This window comes from Oncorhynchus tshawytscha, linkage group LG05 (assembly GCF_018296145.1).
Source record: "Oncorhynchus tshawytscha isolate Ot180627B linkage group LG05, Otsh_v2.0, whole genome shotgun sequence".
NCBI lineage: Eukaryota > Metazoa > Chordata > Actinopteri > Salmoniformes > Salmonidae > Oncorhynchus > Oncorhynchus tshawytscha.
Window position 1 is genome coordinate 54,984,620 of NC_056433.1, and position 26,218 is coordinate 55,010,837.

The following is a 26,218-nucleotide window of genomic DNA, read 5'->3' on the forward strand; positions in this document are numbered from 1 at the left end:
ACCACATTTAACTTTGGTTTTATAAACATCAAAATAGCATATTTAGTCAATTATTCGAATGAGTGCTTTGGATAGGATGGATCCTGTACAGTGTAAGAATGTGCCATGTAACCTGTATGAATTTAGCTTTGCTTTTGATTATAGGGCCTTAAGAGAACTTTAATCACATTTCCCTATAAACCTCATGCTGTGTTATAGTGAATCAAATCACCTGCCTAGCCTAACAATGAAGTAAACCTAAACATAAAATCGATGGGGGTGTACTAGAATATAATCAAATAGAACATATACGTTAAAATGGGCTATCGAAACGTTTTTTAAAATTTTCTTTTGGGGGGGAATGGATATGACAAAATAAAGAGCAATAATGACTTGAGACTGTGTGGGAAGACAAGGGAGGGGCTTATAAAGTATAAACTTGAATGTTGTAGCTGTTGAGGCGTGCACCAATGCAAACCCTCACTAAACTAAAGGCAAACCTTAAATTACTTTCATACAACCACTGTTTATCAGCTTATCCGCACTTACATACGGAGCTCCGAAGTTCGATGTAAAACGTAGTTCCTTCGTTAGAATCAGACTGTTGATTCAACGTTGTTGGAGAGGTGGGTTTCAACTCCTTCGTTTTCTCCCTTAGGAGTGTGGGTTTAACCCACGTAAGAGGGAAAGAAAGGACAAGAGAGCGAAAGGACACGAAAAAGGCAAAAAGGCTATCTGAAACATGATCTCCATGTTGTGTCTCATGCTGTTTGTTCCACGTGTGTTCTCCTCATCGACACGTAAGTACAAAACTCTGAAGTGTGATATTGTGAGAAGCCGACTACCAAATTTACCATAAGCCCGTTCCGGGTAGACTGATTTGAAGGGGAGGGGCGCTACCCCATTTGTCAACAAAAAAGTTACATCTAATGTACATGGTACAAGTCTTAACAATGTGTTAGATACATTGCATGTACATTGTGTAAAGGCACGAAACACAAGACTCACTGAATCACAGGTGTCCAGACTGTCCACATGTCTACTTTCCAAGTTATTAAATGTTTGACCTGTAATAAAAGTAAAGGACATATATTTATACAGTAATGAATGAACAGATGATGAGTGATATTTCAAGATGTCATACTTCAAGATTTTTTGCTGTCCAAAATATAGGGCATTCTGGATTTGCCTATAAATGGTAAATAATTGGTAATAACTACTTAGGCTCTGTCTACTGCAACAAGTCTGCAAAAAACGTATTGTAAGATGATTATGGCATTGTACATCTTTGTGCATGACTAAATGTAAACTCTTTTCCATTGATATTTCACATATTGAAATCAACAGGCTAGTCTGTGACAATCTTCCACAGACAAAGTGAATGCTGAATCATTTTATATCTACGGTATTGCTTTTCATTATAATGCATTATTGGACTTATAGCACTGAAATAACAGAGAAATGTGCCACAACGGTTTTCAAGTTCAACATTTCAAGTTCATTTGAAATTCCTAATTTGCAATGTTGCTGTGAAACATACAATTCATTTACCCCATTTGAGTAGCTATACATAAAGTGGAAATATCAGTGCACACACTGAATTCAGCACAAAATGTCTCACACCCAGTTCTCTTTAGCCCAGTCAGACTCATAGTGAGCAGCATATTGGCACATATGTTAGATAGGTTGTCCACCGCCCACCAAGAGCACACTTAATAAACCTTACATTAACCCTTGAATCTCCCCCAAAGGAACCGAGTGGTAAAATACATTTCAAACAGTATCGCTTCTCCGGGCATTTCTCATGAAGCATTAATCATAAGACAAGAGTCAGAAGAGTAAAGGATTAGTGAGGATGGAAAAGCATTAAAGAATTTGACCAACAACCTTGTCTGACCTCTCCAAGTGATCTCCCAACAGTTTCAGCCCAGGACCCATAAATCCACTTCATTACTCTCAGGTCATAAATATCGCCAGCTCTTCTCCGAGTTGGAGTGTTTGCACTCAAAAAAATAGCAAAGGTTGCTTATGATTCATTATCTATTCACTCTGAACAGACATGAGATCAAGAACAAACCTTTTCAAGCAAATCAAATCGAAGTTTATTGCCATACGTGTTAAGCCATCATCACCTCTAGGAGTGCAGCCCATATAAAGTAAAGTGTGTCTGTGTGTCTCCCCCCCAGAGGTGGCTGTAATCTTCCCCCAAGACCCAGCATTGTGGATGGGCTCCAGCCTAACGGCCACGTGCACAGTGAGCCCCGAGCGGGGGCTGCATGCCAACACTATGTACTGGACCCTTAACGGGAAGAGACTCCCAAGTAGCACCTACGGCCTGCTGAGCACCAACGGCCTCAGTGTCACCTTGCACCGCCTCAACGGCTCCCAGCAGCAGTCTGGGGACAACCTGGTGTGTCACAGCAGAGACGGACATGTCCTGGCTGGCTCCTGTCTGTACGTGGGCAGTAAGTGTCAGGTTGGCCCTGGAGGCCTCAACCACTTCTTCTGGGGACAAGTTGTCAGTATATTTAATCCACAACAAAATTAAATTCCCCCTTCAGATTTAGTTCCTCCTTAAATTTGGGTGAAAATGACAAATCTCAACCAATTATGTGATGTTCTGAAAAACTGCATTATGACGTTTCCTGGTGCATTAAAAGGGGTGTGCTCAAAAGGACAGCGCTGTGGGGTAACAAGGAGATATTGGCAAATGCATTTGTTTGTTTGCATCAATATTGTCTGAATAAGCAGCTCAGGGCTCTGCATTTACAATGAGATTATTGTTTTTTTTGTGCCTTTTTGATGATAAACTGTGTGTTTGCTATGATTTTAAAGAACCACTGAACACTCCGATTGGCACGTGTTTTTCTGTTGCTCATTAGAAAAACAAGATTTCAGTCTCGGAGGAGTGTTTTCTTACTGATTCCGCATACGGTCAATGATGTTTGTCCCCCATGAGACACTGTAGAAGCAGATTATTTCACTTCCTCAAAATCCCCCCAAATTAATCTAAGATAACTAAAATAAGAAATCTGTAGTTCATTTAGACGTTTTTGCCAAAGATGTTTTAGTTGCGCAATTTTACAACTAAATAAGGTGTTTAGTGCAGTATTTCTCAAGTAAAAGATGTACCACATGTTGTTTTATCTAAACAAAGTCGGCCTGCTGGGCAGGTCTGTCTCAATCTCTATGCTATTGGATAGAGAGCAATTACTGTATCTGTTCATCCCATGTTAGAGGGCAAATGTACATCGTCAAATCAAAACCCAACCATAATTTACCCATTGTGACGCACAGATGTTCCATACTCCGTTTTAGACAAGACAAAATAATCCTATTTACACTTTGCAGTCAATTTTGACACTAGAATAACTATTTCTGACTTATATCGATGTCACGTAGGTCGTTTTCAAAGGGATTCATTGCTTTTTAAAGGCAGTTGCTCTTTAAAGCCTGTTATATTACCCCACTCTAATCTGTAGTGTCTCCCAGCACAGTATGTAATGCTGTCTTTGAATCATACCCCAAAGCCTCAGTTTAGCTGCTCAATAGGTTGTAATCAGTGCCACTACTTTGCTTCTCTCTCTCCACATCTGTGTTTGATAGTCTATCATTGAGAGGAAATGAGACAGGCAGCTGAATCCTCTAGCCTGTCGTCTGAGGTTAAGTAATGTGCCAGTGCATGGGTGTCAAACTTACTCTCCACTGGCCGGGTCCGAGGTCACAAAAAACAATATATATATATATATATATATAAAATTCTTATTTTTATTGATTATAAATATTTTGGGGGGTTGGGGGAAATGAACTCAATACACTTTAAAATGACTAAAACCAGATCTAAACTGTTTAGAAATGTTAATGGACCTACATTCATACAGTGTCTTGACCGTGTCCAGTCCACTAATAATAGCCAAAATGAAAGCTAGACAGTCAGGGAGCTTCGAAATTGTTCAAAATGATGGAGAGAGGAAAATGTTTTGCTAATTTTGACTCTGAGGAACTATAACCAATTTTTCAGTGCAGCCCTCCGAACCTCGTTGAACACCAAATGTGCCCCCCAGGGCAAAATGAATTTGACACACCTGTGCCAGTGTATGATTATGGGATTGAGTGACCATTTATACCCGTTGTGATAGGAACTATTGTAGTGATGTATTTGTTGTGGTTCAAAACCACTTTGTTTAATTCATGCTAGAGATTATGAGTGACAATGCATGCTTTGTATGATACACAACCACTGTGATTAGTTACTGAGAGAACCATGTATTCTCACTGTTAATATGCAGTGCCCCCGGAGAAGCCGGTCAACCTAACCTGCTGGTCCCGAAATACAAAGGACCTGAGCTGCAAGTGGACCCCCGGTGGTCGGGGTGAAACCTTCATCAAAACCAAATACACCCTCAAGTACAAATTGAGGTGAGAGCCACAGATGTCCAGCATCTCCCAGGTGATCACCCAACCCACCATAATTTCTGCTTAGAAACAATGATAGATGCATCACCTGGAAAACAATTACTTTATTTTACTCACTAGAGGCCTATGTCATTCTGATGAGGCATTTCTAAGACTGCAATTGTGCCTTTTGTACTGCAGATAGATGTGTAATGGACTTTCATTTGACTCGTAATGCCACTTGTACTGTTAAAATTTCATGGTCCAGGGCACACTGAAAATGTTACGCTTCGCTAGTTGTTGGCAGTACATTATATTGACCATTTTAGTACAGATATGATTGTCTTCACGTTGCTGTGTGTTCTGTGCAGGTGGTACGGGCGAGAGAGAGAATGTGAGGACTACAGCACGGGGAAACGCTACACGTGTTACATCCCCAAGGACTTGGCCCTCTTTACTCCCTACGAGATCTGGGTGGAGGCGTCCAATCAGCTGGGGACTGCCACCTCTGATGTCATCACTCTGGATATTCTGGATGTGGGTAAGTGGAGTGAGCCTTTGGCCCAGTCTCCCTCCTGCTCCCCAGCCCGCCACACCCCGCCCTCACCAGAGTGGGCAGGGCATGGAAGTGTCCCGTCACCATAGTGACAAAAGGGCGTGATAAATGCTTCCGCTACCCCGTGTTACATGAGTCCTTCATGAGCCCATCCTTTCCTTTTTCTCTCCTCTCCTCCTCGCCTCACTTCACTCTCTAACTCACCACCAGATCTCCTGCATATGGCTAACACACTTTCATGTGAGAAAGGAATTTTATGTGTTCTCAATCCATCCCTATAACAATATCATCGATTCTGGCTGTGATTATAAAAGATAAACTGACCTGTCGTAAAAGTTCACTAAACACCAGACGTTTGGAAAAAAGTGATACACAAATGATGATGGATAGATAAGGTTGAGGACACAAAACTAAATATCACTTGTTAATTCCAACAACATTTAGCTTGGCCTTGGTACATTTTGTTGTTGTATTGTTGGAGTAAGCCAGCTTACAACACTAGTTTATGGTAAAAAAAGATTATCATTAGCCATATGTTGCAGTATTGTCTAGCTTTAGGATTAAGGCGTGTCCCTGTGAGTAGAAAGAAAACTGTAAGCAATTGATCTTTATGTTGGTCTGCTACATCCCTACTGTACCTGACACATCTAGAGACCACAGGTAGGTTGGTCGGAAGACAGAGAATCCCTATAACATGATGCATCACTAACCTCTTGTTTCTTCACCCTCTCCACAATGGAAACAATAAGCTGTGGAATTTTTCTGTGGAATCTTCCATGATTTTCTGCTCCCCCAGGGGTGAACTTGGTCAAACCAATAAAGTGCATCAGTAAACAAACAACAAGGCAAACCTGAAATGAAGGGAGCTATAGATTTATAGAAAAGCACAAATGGGCTGCTGACATTTTTATATGATTCTCTCTCTTTCACCCTCTCTCTTCTCTCTCATCCCCCCCTTTCCCTCTATCAGCGGCATCAAAGTCATTTACTTCTTTGAGAGCCTTATTGCGTAGGGAAAACATGTTTTTTTAATGCTGGAGCGAGGGACAAAAGTACTGTGTGCATAAATCATCAGACTGGGGAGAGAAGGCAGAAACAGACACTGACCTCATTACCCTGCTTCCATAACTACACTCATTAAAAGGACTGGGAGAGAAAGCGAGAGAGAAGAATATAGGGGGGAGGGGGAGAAAGAGAAGGCGAGAGAGAAGAAGAGAAAAAGAGCAGGAGAGAGAGAAGGAGAGCGAGGAGTAGAAGGAGAGAAAGAAAGAGAACAAGACAGTGAGATAGAAAGGAAGGGAGAGAGAAACAATCAAATGCAATGGATAGACTGTGAAATAAAGTGAATTTAAGGAGAGAAGCAAAGTGTTCTGTCAGAGTACATGAGGGAGACAGCGTTGGTGCTGGACAACAGTACAGCCCAGCCCTGACATTAAACATTCATCACCATGTTTTATTCAAGCATGGTGGCTGTGGTGTATAGAAATATCTGTAGTGTCTTTACTGTGTGGTACAATATTTATCAGGAGGTTTCTCAGAGGGGAGAGTGCTTTCAGGTACACTTTGTTGGGGTCATCCAAAGGATGCTGATCAGTCCACTACTTGTTCTGTCAGAAATACAGAACATAATCTACTGCAAAACCTTAAACAACGTAGATTGTATACAGTATTTTAGTGCTTATGAAGCAGTGCTGAGAGTGTGATATACTCTTTGTACTGAGTTTTGTGTTCCGTAGTCTTGGCATATAACGACACAGCTTTGTGACTAACCTGTGTCTGCGTCCCTGTTGTTTCAGTGACTACAGACCCTCCAGACAACGTCCATGTGAGTCGTGTGGGGGAGCTTGAGGACCAGCTGACAGTGCGTTGGGGCAGCCCTCCGGCACTTAAAGACTTCCTCTTCCAGGCCAAATACCAGATACGTTACCGACTGGAAGACAGCACTGAATGGAAGGTAGAGTAGTACTTAATTTTACACATTTCTCTCTCTCTCTCGCTTTCTTTCTCTGTCTCTATGATTCAGAAACCCGATGGCATCTTTTATCTGTGTAAATATTTGAGATGCATGAGTGGCAGGTACTCTCGAGGGACTATAGATCTATATTTTGGCTGTTAAGCCAAGCTTGTGCATGCTTGTTTGTGAGTGCTATGTGTGAAAATCTGATTTATACTACCGAACGTGTGTGTTTTTATATGTTTCCTTTGATATTGCGCTCAGTTGGTGGATGATGTAGGTAACCAGACATCGTGCCGGCTAGCAGGGCTAAGGGAAGGGACAGTGTACTTTGTCCAGGTGAGGTGTAACCCAGTGGGGATCTACGGCTCCAGGAAGGCTGGGATCTGGAGTGACTGGAGCCACCCTACAGCTGCCTCCACGCCCCACAGTGGTGAGTAAAGATTTACATAGCTCTTGAAGGGGAAGGATATTATAAGGGCTTATTTAGCTTCATTAACATTTAGTTAGATCAGACATAGAGTATATTCTTGCGGGGGCAATTATGACATTCGTGAGCACTTGTTACATGCGTTTTCAATGCTATTAAGGGGATATTAATAAAATGATCTTCAATAGTGCACATTGGAGATATTATTGTGGGAGATATGTCGTAATCTTTAATACTTCCCAAAGTTTATTATTAGATCAAACAGTGTTATTATAGCTCATAAGCCATGGGACATAAAAACTACCCACTAATAATCAACCTTTCATTGCCAAATAAACCAAAGAAACAATAACCTCATCCCAGATTAGGCTTCAACATCCTGGGAAAATGAGATCCAAACCGTATGTGACCCCAGAAAGCCAAACATCAAATGACACGATAGAGATCTTTCATCCAAGGATTAAAGAACTCAAGCTGAAATTGCAAAGAGCTGAGGGGGACTTCTGATAGATAGACTTCTTTTTCACTTTCGTTAGCCTTGAAAAATTGATCAAGTTGAAATGCAGTCTGTCAGTTGCACACAGGGAATTAACACAGAGTGGAAACAGATTTGGGGAATACAACAGCAGATAATGGGTTACATAGGTTATGTGGTATTTACTTCCAATGGGGAGGAAGTTGTTATCAGGCTCTGTTGTTTGCCATGGAGTATTGGTTGTGGCAGGCTTTATAATAATGTTGCCCTCTACACTGGATGTGCACCAGATCCATTTTGTGAATCTCTTCTATTGTAGTCATATCAAATCTATTGTAATCAAATGGACTATTCTCAATATGCAGCAGAATGACCTTTCACGATAGCCAGAGCCCAGAGGTCATGCTGAGGTCCTAGCCCTGTGTGAGCCACTGACAAATCTGGTCCCAGCTGGTTTAGTTGTAGGAAGAGACAGTGGGTTCAATTCCATTAAACCTGAATTGAGGTGTTTACGCGATAGCTCTTTTTCCCCATGGTCAAACAAAAACACATAATGGTCCAGCTACTGCAGGTAGTGCGTGGACAGCATGCAGGAGCTATCCTTTCTATCTAACCTTGTCCTTGACCACACTGCTGCCTTCCTTCTCCCTGGGCAGAGCCGCTGCAGAGTGGGTCATGTGACCCCAAGTCGGGTGAGCAGAACTCCACCCTGCGACGGGAGCTGAAGCAGTTCTTTGGCTGGGTCCGCAAACACGCATGCGGCTGCAGCGGCATGTCAATCAAACTCTACGACCAGTGGCGGGTGTGGCTGCAGAAATCTCATAAAACACGCAACCATGTAGGTAAGAATAATATCCCCTTTATTTCTGTTCCAGCTCAGCATAGGCTTCACGGTTATGCACAGTGATTATGTACTACTAGGCTACTGTAGCTCCTTATCACAACAACACCCTCTGTTGTCAATGTGTTGAACTCTGCATACACCCCTATTCTCTGACCCCCTTTGTCCTGAATTGTACTTTTGTGTTTTGCGATGTGGTCAGCGTTTTGGAAGCACACAGAACCATTCCCCTAGAACTGGTTAGACTTTCTGAAGTCTCAGTCTGATGTTTCATGTTCAGGTATGTGTGCGGTTTCCACTTTATTGGCCCAGAGTACAGCACAAAGTTGATATCCGCTCAGTTCTCCAAGTCATGAAATCGAATTTTATTACATATTTTAATGGCATAGACTTATGATCTTCAGTCGATTGCCACAACAAAGGGAAATGAGCATGTAAATATAATTAACAACCACTATAATGTGTTCCTTTTGTGTTTTGTCTCTCTGTGACGCGAGGAGCTTGTTTCACAACATAACTGAGCCCAAATGGCAGCCAGGAGGACTGAGCTCACCGCTAAGCCACATCCTCTGTTCGCCCCCTGAACCCAATCGCTGGTTGTTATGCTACTGAGGACAAGGGAACTGCCCGAGTCTTTTATCTCACCTGATTTGTGTGGTGTCCCTGAATAATGTCTGTGTTTAACTGCTCTGACAGGCGTATATTGATTAACCTCAGAGAAAAAAGGAGCAGTTTAACTGGCTGTTACCAATACGCAATTGGTGTCAGTATGATAATGATATGAATTTCCATCCTATTTAATTATCCCAATATTAAGCATATGTTTTCTCTTTCAGATTCTACAATGTGATAAATCCTAACACATGCTAAACATCATTGAAGTATTTTAACAACATTCACAACAGCAACTGAGAAACTGTCTTAGAAGGCCACTTTGAGGCCTGTGGGTAAAAACCATCCAACACTCTGGATATTCCAGCATTTGGTCACACACACCAACTTTGTTTTGTAGGAATCCATATGGAACAGAAAAAGAACTGATGCGAGACGCCAGCGTTACACTACTGTCTGCAGCCCAGGATTCAAATAGAGTGGAATCGCTCTTTGCTCAGATACCAATACCTATCTCGAAGAACTGCTCGATCCCCTCCTCTCCACACACACTCTCTCTTACACACACATCTCCGGGGAGTGGCAAAGAGGAGAGCCTTTCTCTGATCACTGAGTGGGAGCATGGAAACGTTTCTTAATGTAGCATTAGTACATGTTTGACTCAGATGGCCATAAATCATCTTACTGACTACCATCAGATCAGACACGTAGTGGCCAGCTTCACAGACTTTTACCAGAGAGACAAGGGCATTACGCAATCCTCCTGGAATGTCATATACAGTACAAAGAACTTCACTAATTCAGCTCCTGTTCAGGAAACTCAATCACAGAACATTTGTCAGAATTCTAGAAGATGAATGTACTTTCATAATGTATTTCCATTCTAACCACTTTAATAGCCACACAGTTGTCTAAGCTATGTGTCAATGCAATTTAATTGTATGGGCCTTTTACTGGCAAAAACATGGTTGGTATGCTAGCAAATGCTAACACACCATTTTGTAGATTGGCTTTGTTGCAGTAATAGCAATTGAACTTGATATATTTTTGGATTGAAGTCAGGTTTGTGGGTCACCATGACCAAAGCCCATTCTGCAGTTTGTTGTTAATATGGAAGTGTTCTCTTGTCCTGAGGGTTTGCACCACTCTGGATTCCTCTTATTGAAATCTAACTGAAGTTTAACTGTATATACTGTGTCTGTGTGAGTGTGCGGATTAAGACATTTTTATATTTTTTTATCTGCATATTTAAGAGATCCTAAGTAATATGTCTCTCATTAAGTTATGTTCAATTATCAATAATAATTATGAATATGTCATAGTTGGACCGTTTTTTGTCTATAAAACAATAAAAGAATGACACTTGCCTTGGAATGTTTTTTTATTAAGAAAGCAATTGTCAGATTATTGAAGTATATTTAAGGCTAAGGCAATATTTGTATCCTTAAAAATATTTACAGGACAGGAGAAAAAAGGCTTTTTTGTTGCTAAGGCCACACAGGCATACACACGCAGAGACACACGGTATTGGAATGACTCTGGGATGCAAGAAACTGCAGCAGTCAGGTGGCGTGAGGGAGGGATCAATAACTTAGGCAAATTAATACAAAGAGGAAAGTTGTAGCAGAGCAGTCCATCAATCCCTGTCTGGGCAGCAGCCTCCAGGGAGTCCCCATCACTACGACTCCTCCTAGTCGTATTTAAAGTTCTGCAGGATCTCACTCAGGGCCGCTTTATTTTTTATGATGCTGCAGGAGGGGAGACAGAGGTACAAGAGGATTGAAATCAAATCAAATCAAATTTTATTTGTCACATACACATGGTTAGCAGATGTTAATGCGAGTGTAGCGAAATGCTTGTGCTTCTAGTTCCGACAATGCAGTAATAAAAAGCAAGTAATCTAACTAACAATTCCAAAAAAAAACTACTGTCTTATACACAGTGTAAGGGGATAAAGAATATGTACATAAGGATATATGAATGAGTGATGGTACAGAGCAGCATAGGCAAGATACAGTAGATGATATCGAGTACAGTATATACATATGAGATAAGTATGTAAACCAAGTGGCATAGTTAAAGTGGCTAGTGATACATGTATTACATAAGGATGCAGTCGATGATATAGAGTACAGTATCAACGTATGCATATGAGATGAACAATGTAGGGTAAGTAACATTATATAAGGTAGCATTGTTTAAAGTGGCTAGTGATATATTTACATCATTTCCCATCAATTCCCATGATTAAAGTGGCTGGAGTAGAGTCAGTGTCATTGACAGTGTGTTGGCAGTAGCCACTGAGTGCATTCCTGTGAGTAGTCTGCATGCAAACAGCAGGTAGGCCTAATGAAAAATGACATCAGTGATCAGACATGACAATGGAGCAGCTTAACGAGACACTGAGCTTCTTCAGCAGCTACAACACTCCATTTTTAGAGTCAGCTCATTGAGGGAATGGGTGGGTCAATGGGGAGATAAAGCCCCGAAAGCAGGGGTAAAATCTGCACTTACTCCTGCTTGATCTCCTGGATCTTCTCCTGACAGCCCTCATCCACTGGGTGATCCTGAGCCTTCTGCTTTGCCAGCTGCAGCTTGGCCGTCTGGACAAGACACATCAGACATGTGCAAACCATTTATCAAACGTTGAGCTGGAGCAATCAAATGTTAATACTAGCCCGAGCCTTGCCCAGAAGGAAAGCCGATGCCAGACATTTAACATTGGGAAAATTGATAGTATGGAAAATGAAAGCCATTATTTAAATCTTGTTAAATTCTCCTGTTTACTGCCTGAGATTCCGCGCTTCACATTACAATTGTGCATTACGATGTCAGATCCGTAAGAAGTTTTTCTACTATTTGAGACATTTGTTGCATGATACCTTCTCTCGATTGATAACAAGAATAATGTCTGACCCTATGCATCTCTAATTTACCTAGTCATGTTCCATCCCTGAACAATGAAGCAGAAAATACAGGATACTTGTTACATTCTCAGAGGACAAACCTGACCCCTTGTGGCTGACTGGAAGAAGTCTTGTGATGAACCTTGGAGGTCATGCATTATGGAAGGGTGGGTTGTTCAGCAACAAAAGCAATGTGTGCGCAACCGTGGACAAAAACAGGCGTGGTTGGCTTAGAATCAAAGGATTGTTGACAACATGTAAACTACAGGTACCTGCCATAATAAAGGAAACCATTAGGAATTCAAAGTATATTGAAAGCAGGTGCTTCCACACAGGTGTGGTTACTGAGTTAATAAAGCAATTAACATCACAACATGCTTAGGGTCATGTATAAAAACGCCCAGTTGCCCAGTATTTTGGCTACCATGGCTAGAAGAAAAGATCTGACTTTGAAATAGGTCTCAAAAGCAAATACGGGGTTTAAAGTGTGTGTGCCTGTTACCAGATCTCAACCCAATTGAACACTTGCAATGAGTAGCATTTCCTGTATGACCTGGGGTTGTATGTGTGGGAGGGTGTGTGCTCTCTTTCTTTGAAAAATAGATGTCTTACTCTGGTTCGAAAAGCAAAGTCAACGTACTTCTTGAATTGTGTATCTGAGAGGGGTGGAAATCCAGCTAAATTCTGGAATGTGGTCAAGTCTTTGCCCCAGCAGGTCATGACATGCCTCTGCTCCCATAACAGACACACAAATGACATTGTTGGTCCCTTTAATTACCATTTAGCCTCCGCTGGCCATCTATTTGACAGAATGGTTTCTGAAAATACCTCAAGTTCCACTAGAGGGAGTCCTATATTCACGTCTTAACATGGCCTGGAAGTGCATCATTCTCTGCTCTCACCCTTTTTTCCCCCATTTGAACCATTTTATGTCAATTATGTATTAAGTGTCTTGCAAAACATTTGTGTCAACAACAACAAAAGATACACACGATCCCTTTCTACTGCAGCGTTCTGCCCCCCTCATTTTAGAACCTTTGACCCACATTTTAATTTAACAATTGCTTCTGGTGCTATCCCTAATATCTGGAAGGGAGCCCATGCCCTCCCCATTGGTGGAGATCCTGACCTAGATAACTACTGCCCAATTTCTAAACTAATCTTGCCTTGCAAAAATATTAGAATCACTGGCAAACTGTCAAGTACCTTTTATAACTTAAATGATATTCTTAACGTGTACCCGTCTGGTTTTAGACCTGGACATAGCAGTTTCTTAATATTATACTAAATTGCTCAGATCATAGGAATAACTGGGCTGCCATGTTTACAGACCTATCCAAGGCCTTTGATACTGTTGAGCATCCCCTACTCATTCAAAGGTTGTCTGAAATGGGCCTCGACCAGATGTCTTGCAAGTGGTTTGGAAACTATCTGTCAGACAGGACACAATGTGTGCTTTCTGATGGTGTCAAGTAACCTCGATATTACTAAAGGTAACCCGCGGGGGTAGATTATGGGACATCTTAACTATTTATACAAATAATATTGGTCAATCTGCAAAAACGTGTAACAATCACCTGTCTGCAGATGAAACCTACGCATGCTATTGCCCCTACAACTGACCAGGCTGTTGGAGTTGCAATTCCGCTTTGCAGAAAATCCTTGTTGATTTAAACTTAGTACTTAACGCATGTTGTTTTCTAATTCTCTTAGAAATATTTCAGATGGATTACACATTTATGCATTGGATAGTTCTTTCATCCTATAAATATCTGGCCTTTTGGGTTGACAATAATTTGACGTTTAAAAAAATGACATACGGAAGAGCTAGTTAAGAAGCTGAGATTTAAAGGCTTATTTTATATAACTAGATCATACCTCTCCCTAAACAGTAGGAAGCAGATTGTGCAGTCAACTTTCCTGTCAGTTCTTGACTACGGTGACACCATCTATCGGAATGCAGCAGCCACTACTTTTCAACCTTTGAATGCAGTCCACCATAGTGCCCTTCACTTTATCACGCGTGTTTTAATACGCATCACTGCATCCTGTATCAAAAGGATGGTCCTCATTAAATTCCCGTAGATCACACCATTATTCCCTCTTTGTTTACACAAGCTTCCGACCTACCTCACTGTTAAAATGTAAACATATGACACGCCAAACCCGTTCACAGGGATGGTTAACTCAAGGTTCCACAACTACATACTGATTTAGGTAAATCTGCCATCAGTTTTGGTGCCCCCATTTTTTGAACAGCCTACAAAACTCCCTACATCTTGACTCTCTGGTGCCTCTAGGGAAGTTTAGGACTTTCATGTTGAGAATTTCAACTGTTTGGATGGAATAACTGTATTTGTGATGTTTGAAGCTGTAGTGTTGATTCTGTAATTTGTAGTTAATTTATTTTTTATTCATCATTTTGAATTTGTTGTACTGTTGTCCTCAAGGGCACCATTGTAAATGAGACCCTGGTCTCAAAATTAAATAAAAAAATAAAAACACTTATGGGAGATTCTGGAGTGGCGCATGAGACAGCATTTTCCACCACCATCAACAAAACACCAATGATGGAATTTCTCATGGAAGAATGGTGTCGCATTCCTCCAATAGAGTTCCAGACACTTGTAGAATCTATGCCAAGGCGCATTGAAACTGTTCTGGTGGTTCAGCGACCTATTGAGGCCCTTATGTTGGTGTTTCCTTTAGTTTAGCAGTTACCTTTATATTTCCTCTTCAAATATTTATTGAAAACATAAATACATCTGCACAATGAGCACTTGTCTCTTAAACACATCGTTACAGATGTTGGTTAGCTGGCCCAAAGGCTGAACAGCATGATTTGAATTAGGTGTGATATTAATGGGCTTGAATAAAAGCATGCACATACAGTAAATTGCCAGGACTGGAGTTGCAGAACACTGCATTATTGTACATGTACTGTCAATATACGCTTGTTCAACTGAAGAAGATTCATCAAAGCTGTATAAAACTCAATAGTTGACATCCATATGTAATCCCTAAGATCCAACATCTATCAACATCTATCAACTAGGCACTGTTACAGCAATATAGAGCCTGCACTTCGGTTCAGTCCCACTAAACATGGAGTAAAAAAATATGTTACACAATTAGTTAAGCCCATGTTAATACCAATACCATGTTTCAATTCATGAGGAGTGAGCAAGTGCACACGCAGGGGGGGAGAAGGGTAGGGGTCTGTTGTGTTCTTGCCATCTCCATTGAGCATAGTCAAGCCATTTTGTACATGACAGCACAAAAAGACTGGCAATTAGGCTAAAGTGTACTGGGTAAGAGAGACTGACTGTGTTTCAAACTCAAAGTAGACAGCCCTCAGCCCTTGAATCACATCGTCACATCCGAGTGTACCTTAAAATGTCCCTTGCCCAAGCAAGGGAGAGTGATGATCGGAGACGCAACGTCCTTGGTGGAAATCTTGAAGTGGAGCTTAAAAAACAACCACCCTAAAGCTATTAATGTACCTACTAAGCTAACGTATCTAGCTAGCACTCCTGTCAGGTAGCTAGCTACAGTTACCCATAGCCGGCTAGCTAGTTTTATAGTTAAATCATTTTTTCCAATAAATTTCAAAAATATGTTTATGAATCTAGCAACGTTTTACAGGCTCCTCATTACGAGACTAAGCCAATTTGTTTTTGAAAGAAAAGCACATTTTGTCCATTAAAATAACACCAAATTGATCAGAAATACAGTGTAGACATTGTAATGTTGTAAATTACTTGTAGCTGGAAGCAGCTGATTCTTTAAATGGAATATCTACAGTTGTAGTTGGAAGTTTACATACACCTTAGCCAAATACATTTAAACTCAGTTTTTTACAATTCCTGACATTTAATCCTAGTAAAAATTACCTGTCTTAGGTCAGTTAGGATCACCGCTTTATTTTAAGAATGTAAAATGTCAGAATAATAGTAGAGAGAATGATTTATTTCAGCTTTTATTTCTTTCATCACATTCCCAGTGGGTCAAACATTTACATACAAGCAATTACAATTTTAAATTGTTTAACTTGGGTCAAACATTTTGGGTAGCGTTCCACAAGCTTTCCACAATAAGTTGGGTGAATTTTGGCCCCACTGACAGAGCTGGTGTAACTGAGTCAGGTTTGTAGGCCTCCTTGAATGCACACAGTTTTTCAGTTCTGCCCACCTCTATGGGATTGAGGTCAGGGCTTTGTGATTTCCACTCCAATACCTTGACTTTGTTGTCCTTATGCCATTTTGCCACAACTTTGGAAGTATGCTTGGGGTCATTGTCCATTTGGAAGACCAATTTGCGACCAAGCTTTAACTTCCTGACTGATGTCTTGAGATGTTGCTTCAATATATCCACATCATTTTCCCACCTCATGATGCCATCTATTTTGTGAAGTGTACCAGTCCCTCCTGCAGCAAAGCACCTCCACAACATGATGCTGCCACCCCCGTGCTTCACGGTTGGGATGGTGTTCTTCAGCTAGCACGCCTCCCTCTTTTTTCTCCAAACATAACAATGGGCATTATGGCCAAACAGTTCTATTTTTGTTTCATCAGACCAGAGGACATTTCTCCAAAAAGTACAATCTTTGTCCCCATGTGCAGTTGCAAAACGTAGTCTGGCTTTTTTTATGGCGGTTTTGGAGCAGTGGCTTCTTCCTTGCTGAGCGCCTTTCAGGTTATGTTGATATAGGACTTGTTTTACTGTGGATATAGATGCTTTTGTACCCGTTTCCTCCAGCATCTTCATACGGTCCATTGCTGTTGTTCTGGGATTGATTTGCACTTTTCACACCAAAGTATATTCATCTCTAGGAGACGGAATGCTTCTCCTTCTTGAGCGGTATGACGGCTGTGTGGTCCCATAGTGTTTATACTTGCGTACTATTGTTTGTACAGATGAACGTGGTACCTTCAGGCGTTTGGAAATTGCTCCCAAGGATGAACCAGGCTTGTTGAGGTCTACAATTTTTTTGCTAAGGTCTTGGCTGATTTCTTTTGATTGTCTCATGATGTCAAGCAGAGGCACTGAGTTTGAAGGTACAACCTTGAAATACATTCACAGGTACACCTCCAATTGACTTAAACGATGTCAATTAGCAATCAGAATCTTTTAAAGCCAGACACTCAACTAGTCTAATGGACAGTTTTATTGGTTCTTTAATCAGGACAACAGTTTTCAGCTGTGCTACCATAATTGCAAAAGGGTTTTCTTATGATCAATTACTATTTTAAAATTATAAACTTGGATTAGCTAACACGTGCTATTAGAACACAGGAGTGATGGTTGCTGATAATGGGCCTCTGTAAGCCTATGTAGATATTCCATTTAAAAAATCTGCTGTTTCCAGCTACAATAGTCATTTACAACATTAACAATGTCTACTGTATTTCTGATCAATTTGATGTTATTTTAATGGGGGAAAAAGTGCCTTTTAATTCAAAAGCAAGGATATTTCTAAGTGTCCCCAAACTTTTGAACGGTAGTGTGTATACACACACACACAGCAAAAAATAAAAATAAACGTCCTTTCACTGTCACCTTCGTTTATTTTCAGCAAACTTAACATGTGTAAATATTTGTATGAACATAAGATTCAACAACTGAGACAAACTGAACATGTTCCACAGACATGTGTCTAACAGAAATGGAATAATGTGTCCCTGAACAAAGGTTGGGGTCAAAATAAAAGTAACAGTCAGTATCTGGTGTGGCCACCAGCTGCATTAAGTACTGCAGTGCATCGCCCCCTCATGGACTGCACCAGATTTGCCCGTTCTTGCTGTGAGATGTTGCCCCACTCTTCCACCAAGGCACCTGCAAGGCACCGGACATTTCTGCGGGGGGAATGGCCCTAACCCTTACCCTCCAATCCAACAGGTCCCAGACGTGCTCAATGGGTTTGAGATCCGGACTCGTCGCTGGCCATGGCAGAACACTGACATTCCTGTCTTGCAGGAAATCACACACAGAACGAGAAGTATGGCTGGTGGCATTGTCATGCCCTTTACAATGAAGATCTATGAAGTTATTTGGATTTTTACAAATTATCTTTGAAATACAGGGTCCTGAAAAAGGGACGTTTCTTTTTTTGCGGAGGGACACTTTTTTTTTAGCAAGCTAGCTATATACAGTGAGGCAAGAAAGTATTTAGTCAAAAATCAAATCAAATCAAATTTTATTTGTCACATACACATGGTTAGCAGATGTTAATGCGAGTGTAGCGAAATGCTTGTGCTTCTAGTTCCGACAATGCAGTAATAACGAACAAGTAATCTAACTAACAATTCCAAAAGAACTACTGTCTTATACACAGTGTAAGGGGATAAAGAATATGTACATAAGGATATATGAATGAGTGATGGTACAGAGCAGCATAGGCAAGATACAGTAGATGATATCGAGTACAGTATATACATATGAGATAAGTATGTAAACCAAGTGGCATAGTTAAAGTGGCTAGTGATACATGTATTACATAAGGATGCAGTCGATGATATAGAGTACAGTATCAACGTATGCATATGAGATGAATAATGTAGGGTAAGTAACATTATATAAGGTAGCATTGTTTAAAGTGGCTAGTGATATATTTACATCATTTCCCATCAATTCCCATGATTAAAGTGGCTGGAGTAGAGTCAGTGTCATTGACAGTGTGTTGGCAGTAGCCACTCAATGTTAGTGGTGGCTGTTTAACAGTCTGATGGCCTTGAGATAGAAGCTGTTTTTCAGTCTCTCGGTCCCAGCTTTGATGCACCTGTACTGACCTCGCCTTCTGGATGGCAGCGGGGTGAACAGGCAGTGGCTCGGTGGTTGATGATCTTTATGGCCTTCCTGTAGCATCGGGTGGTGTAGGTGTCCTGGAGGGCAGGTAGTTTGCCCCGGTGATGCGTTGTGCAGACCTCACTACCCTCTGGAGAGCCTTACGGTTGAGGGCGGTGCAGTTGCCATACCAGGCGGTGATACAGCCCGCCAGGATGCTCTCGATTGTGCATCTGTAGAAGTTTGTGAGTGCTTTTGGTGACAAGCCGAATTTCTTCAGCCTCCTGAGGTTGAAGAGGCGCTGCTGCGCCTTCCTCACGATGCTGTCTGTGTGAGTGGACCAATTCAGTTTGTCTGTGATGTGTATGCCGAGGAACTTAAAACTTGCTACCCTCTCCACTACTGTTCCATCGATGTGGATGGGGGGTGTTCCCTCTGCTGTTTCCTGAAGTCCACAATCATCTCCTTAGTTTTGTTGACGTTGAGTGTGAGGTTATTTTCCTGACACCACACTCCGAGGGCCCAGCCACCAATTGTGCAAGTTCTCCCACTTAAAAAGATGAGAGAGGCCTGTAATTTTCATCATAGGTACACTTCAACTATGACAGACAAAATTAGGAAAAAAATCCAGAGAATCACATTGTAGGATTTTTTATGAATTTATTTGCAAATTATGGTGGAAAATAAGTATTTGGTCACCTACAAACAAGCAAGATTTCTGGCTCTCACAGACCTGTAACTTCTTCTTTAAGAGGCTCCTCTGTCCTCCACTCGTTACCTGTATTAATGGCACCTGTTTGAACTTGTTATCAGTATAAAAGACACCTGTCCACAACCTCAAACAGTCACACTCCAAACTCCACTATGGCCAAGACCAAAGAGCTGTCAAAGGACACCAGAAACAAAATTGTAGACCTGCACCAGGCTGGGAAGACTGGATCTGCAATAGGTAAGCAGCTTGGTTTGAAGAAATCAACTGTGGGAGCAATTATTAGGAAATGGAAGACATACAAGACCACTGATAATCTCCCTCAATCTGGGGCTCCACGCAAGATCTCACCCCGTGGGGTCAAAATGATCACAAGAACGGTGAGCAAAATTCCCAGAACCACACGGGGGGACCTAGTGAATGACCTTCAGGGAGCTGGGAGCAAAGTAACAAAGCCTACGATCAGCAAGGGCATTGAAGATGAAACGTGGCTGGGTCTTTCAGCATGACAATGATCCCAAACACACCGCCCCCACAACGAAGGAGTGGCTTCGTAAGAAGCATTTCAAGGTCCTGGAGTGGCCTAGCCAGTCTCCAGATCTCAACCCCATAGAAAATCTTTGGAGGGAGTTGAAAGTCTGTGTTGCCCAGCAACAGCCCCAAAACATCACTGCTCTAGAGGAGATCTGCATGGAGGAATGGGCCAAAATACCAGCAACAGTGTGTGAAAACCTTGTGAAGACTTACAGAAAACATTTGACCTCTGTCATTGCCAACAAAGGGTATATAACAAAGTAGTGAGAAACTTTTTTATTGACCAAATACTTATTTTCCACCATAATTTGCAAATAAATTCATTAAAAATCCTATAATGTGATTTTCTGGATATTTTCTTCTCATTTTGTCTGTCATAGTTGAAGTGTACCTATACTGAAAATTACAGGCCTCTCATCTTTTTAAGTGGGAGAACTTGCACAATTGGTGGCTGACTAAATACTTTTTTGCCCCACTGTACTTTTTTCTGACGTGCCAAAAATGCGGCCTTGTAGATTCAATGTGACACTCCACAGTCACCAGAGTTTGACATGACTACAGTTTGCATTGTAGGTCATAGAAATACCACTAGTGACCAAAGTTGTTCACTTGCTCCCTTGAGCTAAATCAAGGGCTGAGGGGAAACGTTAGTGAATTGAACCACTTAAGATGACAATCAAACTGCATCCGGTTTCAACAGGGATTCCCCGAAGGAAAGTAGCTAGCGCAAGGGCTGAGGGGGTAAAAATAAAATGTTTGGACTTCAGCCCCTGTTGACCAGCTCAAAGCTTCTGCTTCTCTTTACTCTGCAGCTTGTCTAAGTGTCCAGAAAGCTCTGGACAGGTAAAGTCCTGGTGCAGCCGCTCCTTGATCTCCAACACCTTCAAGAGGCCACAAAAAGCTTGCGTTCTCGTCCACCAGCTGTCTGTAATGGTCAAAGTCATAGTGGGGCCCTGTCCTCATGTATGCTTCATGGCCTCTGGAGAGAAATAAACATGATGATAGTTAGACCACCTTCATCAACCTACTTTAAGTGAAAAGAAAGGTAGGAGGTGCATCTTATGTACCAATTTTGAAAAATAAACTTACTCATTGAAAAGCCTTTCAGCTTGAACAGCATACAGTCAATGGGCCAATGCTTGAAAGTCTGGGTACCTAGGAGAATGGACATAATGTGAACACAAAAGTTAGTAAGCATATATACCTATACTATAACTATATTTGGGAGCTGGTGTTAGTTAGATTGACATAGTTACAACATGTTTTGCAGGACTTGGCAACGTCCATTTACCTACCCCACTGGGTAAAGACGTAATTTCATTGAAATGACGTGGAAACAAAGTTGATTCAACCAGTGTTTATTAGCTAACTAACTTTAGTTATTAAACGATATTGTTATAGCTAGCTTGATAGTTACACAGCAATGTGCCTACTTGGCATTGTAGCTAGCTTCTTGCCCTGTGTATTGCTCACTTAGCCCACGCGAGCTATCTAGCTTTCATATACAAACTGCATGTTGTTGCCTCAAATGTACTGCAATAATACACAAACTTACCATGGAAATGATCTTGAAAATGTCGATGTACAGCTTGGTAAATACGTGAGGTCTAAACCAGTAGCACGTATCGATCAAATTTGTTGCATTGCCGCCACCTACTAGACTGGAGTACAACTCCTTTATACTTTGCTTGAAAAATTAAAATGTACTAAATAAATACCCTACCATCTAACACTACACTCACTAATTTCATACTCCACTAATTAAATGTATTTATTCCTACCTCGTGCCATCATCCTGAAAGGATGGGACATCACCCTTAACACACCCTGTAACTCTTCTGATGTCAAGTCTCGCACACCCAAATACCTCTGCACCTGTCACCACAACCTCAATTTTTTGGGACTTCGGTTCCATCCCTGCAGTACAGTTGATAACCATTGCTATAAATGCTAAAAATCAAATCTTACTGAAACGTATCACCTTTGTCCTATCCCTCTGTACTGGTATACCTCTACTACTCTCACCACTCCTCCCCTTTACTCATCTTACTCTACTTTCTTCACTGCCTCAGCATGACAACTTCTGCACTACTCTAACCCCGGAAACCTCAATCTGCATCTCTCTCACGCGACAATTCGGATGCCCAGCTCCATGGGCATCCCTACAATTAACACATTCCATTACTTTCCCCAATACTACACGTTCCTTTGTCTTTGTCACATTCCTACTACACACGCTCCCTCCTACACACGGATGCCATATGCCCATAAGCTTGACACCTGTAACATCGTAATGTATATGGCACGTACAGGATAACTTTTATATCCTAACTTCACTTTTGTCGGGCAAAGACTCATCTTCAAAACTCAAAAGAACAGACAATGACTCTTCTGTTTCCCCACTCTCGCCACCCTGTCTGCGTCGCATCAAACGACGAGCAATCACATACACAGGGATTCTTTCCCTTCAGCTGGTCAACTTTTATATTTATCTACAAACCCCAGTGATCACTCTTTTCATTGGCGCTCTTTTCTTGAGAAAGAAACGATTCACTTTTCTTGCTCCCATTCGTTGTATTCTGAGCGCACTCTCCCTCTGACCAACAGAAACACAAACAATTATCACTAGACCACTTCTGGTTACCCTCACCGATTCCACGTTCCCCAACTCTTTTTTCACCTATAGTGAAACCACAAATGGATCAGCCAAAAGGCAAGAGTCCACTTTTCCCATAAACTTCACTCCTACTGTCAAGACAAATATACGTCCACTGTTCAACCTTAAATTCTGTCTGATGGTACAACTAGAACCAGGGGTTGCTACACAAATATAATTAGGAGTTAGAAGACTAGAATGGCGCTGAACCTTTTTATAATGGGCTAAAGGTCAGCCATTTTGGTCAGGGAGTTACTCAACCGTGGTTAGCCAGAAATTGTGTCAAATAATTCATTTTAAGAATTTATCTGCACTGTATGTTTGTCTGCTAGCTAGCCATCCAGTTTTAAAGGAATGATTCCATACATTTTTTCAAATTAACTGCCAATATGACCACATTCCATTCAAACAATGCAGTCAATCCACTGCCATACACTGGCTGAAGTCAGCTAAGACTTTAGACAAGTTGTAAATGCAACAAGTACTGATATTGTATCATAGTATCATGTATCTCTATATCTGTATCATGTATCTCAGCTTTTCAAGAACACTAAATTGAGACATTTATGGTCTGTTACATATATTTTAGAGGCTATTTATATAGAACATTTCTATAAAACCTGCATAAACTGTATTTATAATTATATTACAATATAAGACCCGTTTGGGTCTTTGCATGTCAAAAACTATACACGTCATGTGTACTGAATTTGCACGTCAAGCCAACCACCACCATTACGATCACTGTCAAGTGGTAGCGAGCTAGCTTTAGGGTTGTACCTAGCTAGCACCAATGCAACCAGTCTGAAAACAATGCAGTAGAAACTGCAGTCATTTTCATTATTCTTAGCAATGGTTTAGGAATCCATGTGAGTAAGTATTAGCCTGGTAGCCACTTGTTGTTCTCCTATTGAAATAACTAGCTAGCCAGATACTTAACCCTGTTGCCCAAAACAAACGTTAAAAACAGCCATCTATCTTCATCCGGCTAGTATGGCTTGACCGGACCCGGTTATGTGTTGTGAAGCTAACCACAATCAGGATTAGCCACAATAGTAGAATTTGCATTTTAAATCAAATGGAGTTTGTCACGTGTGCCGAATACAACAGGTGTAGAACAGTGAAATGCTTACTTACAAAGCCCTTTAACCAACAATGCTTTAAGAAGTGTTAAGGGAAAACAAGTTAAGTATAGATAAGTAAAGAATAGATAAATAGAAAATAAAAGTAACAATAATTCAATAGGGGTGGGGGGTACCGATACAGAGTCAATGTGCGGGGGGCACCGGTTAGTTGAAGTAATAGGTACATGTAGGTAGAGTTACAGTGACAATGTATAGATAATAAACAGAGTAGCCACAGCGTAAAAGAGGGGTCTGGGTAGCCTTTTGATTAGCTGTTTTTATGGCTTGGGGGTAGAAGCTGTTAAGAAGCCTTTTGGAACTAGACTTGGCACTCAGGTACCGCTTGCAGTGTGGTAGCAGAGAGAACAGTCTATGACTAGGGTGGCTGGAGTTTTTGACCATTTTTAGGACCTTCCTCTGACGCCTCCCTGTATAGAGGCCCTGGATGGCTGGAAGCTTGGCCCAGTGATGTACTGGGCCGTACGCACTACCCTCTGTAGTGCCTTGCGTTTAGAGGCCGAGCAGTTGCCATATCAGGAAGTGATGCAAGCAGTCAGGATCATCTCGATGGTGCAGCTGTAGAACCTTTTGAGGATCTGAGGACCCATGACAAATCTTTTCAGTCTAATGAGGGGAATAGGGTTTGTCGTGCCCTCTTCTCGACTGTCTTAGTGTGTTTGGACCATGATAGTTTGTTGGTGATGTGGACACCAAGGAACTTGAAGCTCTCAACCTGCTCCACTGCAGCCTCCACAATCATCTCCTTTGTCTTGATCACGTTGAGGGAGAGGTTGTCCTCGCACCACATGGCCAGCTCTCTGACCTCCCTATAGGCTGTCTCATCGTTGTTGGTGATCAGGCCTACCACTGTTGTGTCATTGGCAAACTTGATGATGGTGTTGGATTCGTGCCTGGCCATGCAATCATGAGTGAACAGGGAGTACAGGAGGGGACTGAGCATACACCCCAGAGGGGCCCAATGTTGAGGATCAGCGTGACGAGTGTATTGTTACCTACCCATACCACCTGGCGGCGGTCCGTCAGGAAATCCAGGATCCAGTTGCAGAGGGATGTGTTCAGTCCCAGGATCCTTAGTTTAGTGATGAGCTTTGAGGGCACTATGGTCTTGAACGCCTAGCTGTAGTCAATGAATAGCATTCTGACATAGGTGTTCCTTTTGTCCAGGTAGGAAAGGGCAGTGTTGAGTGCAATAGAGATTGTGTCATCTGTGGATCTCTTGGGCCGGTATGCAAATTACAGTGGGTCTAGGGTTTCTGGGATAATGGTGTTGATGTGAGCTATGACTAGCCTTTCAAAGCACTTCATGGCTGCAGATGTGAGTACTACTGGCCAGTAGTCATTTAATCATTGTTTTGCCTTCAAAATAAAAGTCCCTCTTTGAAAGTGATGCAGAAGGTTACAATTGGTGGAATCCTGCCATGTTTAGACTAGATAATGTTAAACGAGGTTGGAGTGTTAGAATGTGGAGCAATAAAGTGCTTTTTTCCCAAAGTCCTCCTCAGAGTTATCAGGCTCCAAAACATCCACATTGTATTGTTTTTCCTCTGGAATAGTGTTCAATTCACATCGTAGGTTAACTGGTACAATAAATGTTGCTCAATTCACAGTGGTTTCAGAGTCCAGCAATAAGAGTTACAACCCTTATGTTCTCTGGGTGTCACTGAGCAGACTGGTACCCCATGTCATTGATCCACACTCCATAGGTAAGGCTGTACAGTGAAATAAGTATGCCCCCAATGCAATTCTATAGTCTAATAGATCCAGTGTGATTAACATATTTTGTCAAATGAACCAATTATTGTATTTTGTTACATTTATATAACATTCCAAACATGTTTAGCATGATCTATTCCATTATGGCACGATTCCACCATTTGTTTTAATTTACATCACTTTCAACAATGGACTTTTTTTTGAAGGCGAACCGCAAATTCCACTATTGCGGCTAATCCTTATTGTGGCTAAAATCGCTGAAGTTGGAGACTTTTATCTCCCTCACCAACTTCAAACATCTGCTATCTGAGCAGCTAACCGATCGTTGCAGCTGTACATAATCTATCGGTAAATAGCCCACCCAATTTTACCTACCTCATCCCCATACTGTTTATATTTATTTACTTTTCTGCTCTTTTGCACACCAGTATCTCTACCTGTACATGACTATCTGATCATTTATCACTCCAGTGTTAATCTGCAAAATTGTAATTATTCGCCTACCTCCTCATGCCTTTTGCACACATGTA

The 26,218-nt window shown here is 41.4% G+C and overlaps 1 protein-coding gene and 1 long non-coding RNA gene across 4 annotated transcripts; one reads left to right on the forward strand and one right to left on the reverse strand.

Moving 5' to 3' along the window:
- Positions 1-406: 406 nt before the first annotated feature.
- LOC112250878 (cytokine receptor-like factor 1) lies at positions 407-10,609 on the forward strand. 3 transcript variants are annotated; one of them, XM_024421391.2, is made up of 8 exons: positions 407-779; positions 2,166-2,444; positions 4,269-4,398; positions 4,746-4,915; positions 6,727-6,884; positions 7,149-7,317; positions 8,446-8,631; positions 9,643-10,609. In XM_024421391.2, exons 1-8 carry the CDS (start codon positions 722-724, stop codon positions 9,669-9,671), a joined length of 1,179 nt encoding a protein of 392 aa, XP_024277159.1. In that variant the 5' UTR covers positions 407-721; the 3' UTR covers positions 9,672-10,609. The 3 variants fall into 3 exon arrangements, with proteins under 3 accessions (XP_024277159.1, XP_024277157.1, XP_024277158.1); XM_024421389.2 differs by having other exon boundaries at positions 8,446-8,627; XM_024421390.2 differs by having other exon boundaries at positions 8,446-10,609.
- A 9,979-nt stretch (positions 10,610-20,588) lies between these two features.
- LOC121846530 lies at positions 20,589-21,893 on the reverse strand. Its single transcript, XR_006083447.1, has 3 exons — positions 21,730-21,893; positions 21,264-21,329; positions 20,589-21,153 (listed from the first exon to the last, which is right to left on the reverse strand). It is a non-coding gene; the product is annotated as an uncharacterized LOC121846530 (long non-coding RNA).
- Positions 21,894-26,218: the final 4,325 nt, after the last annotated feature.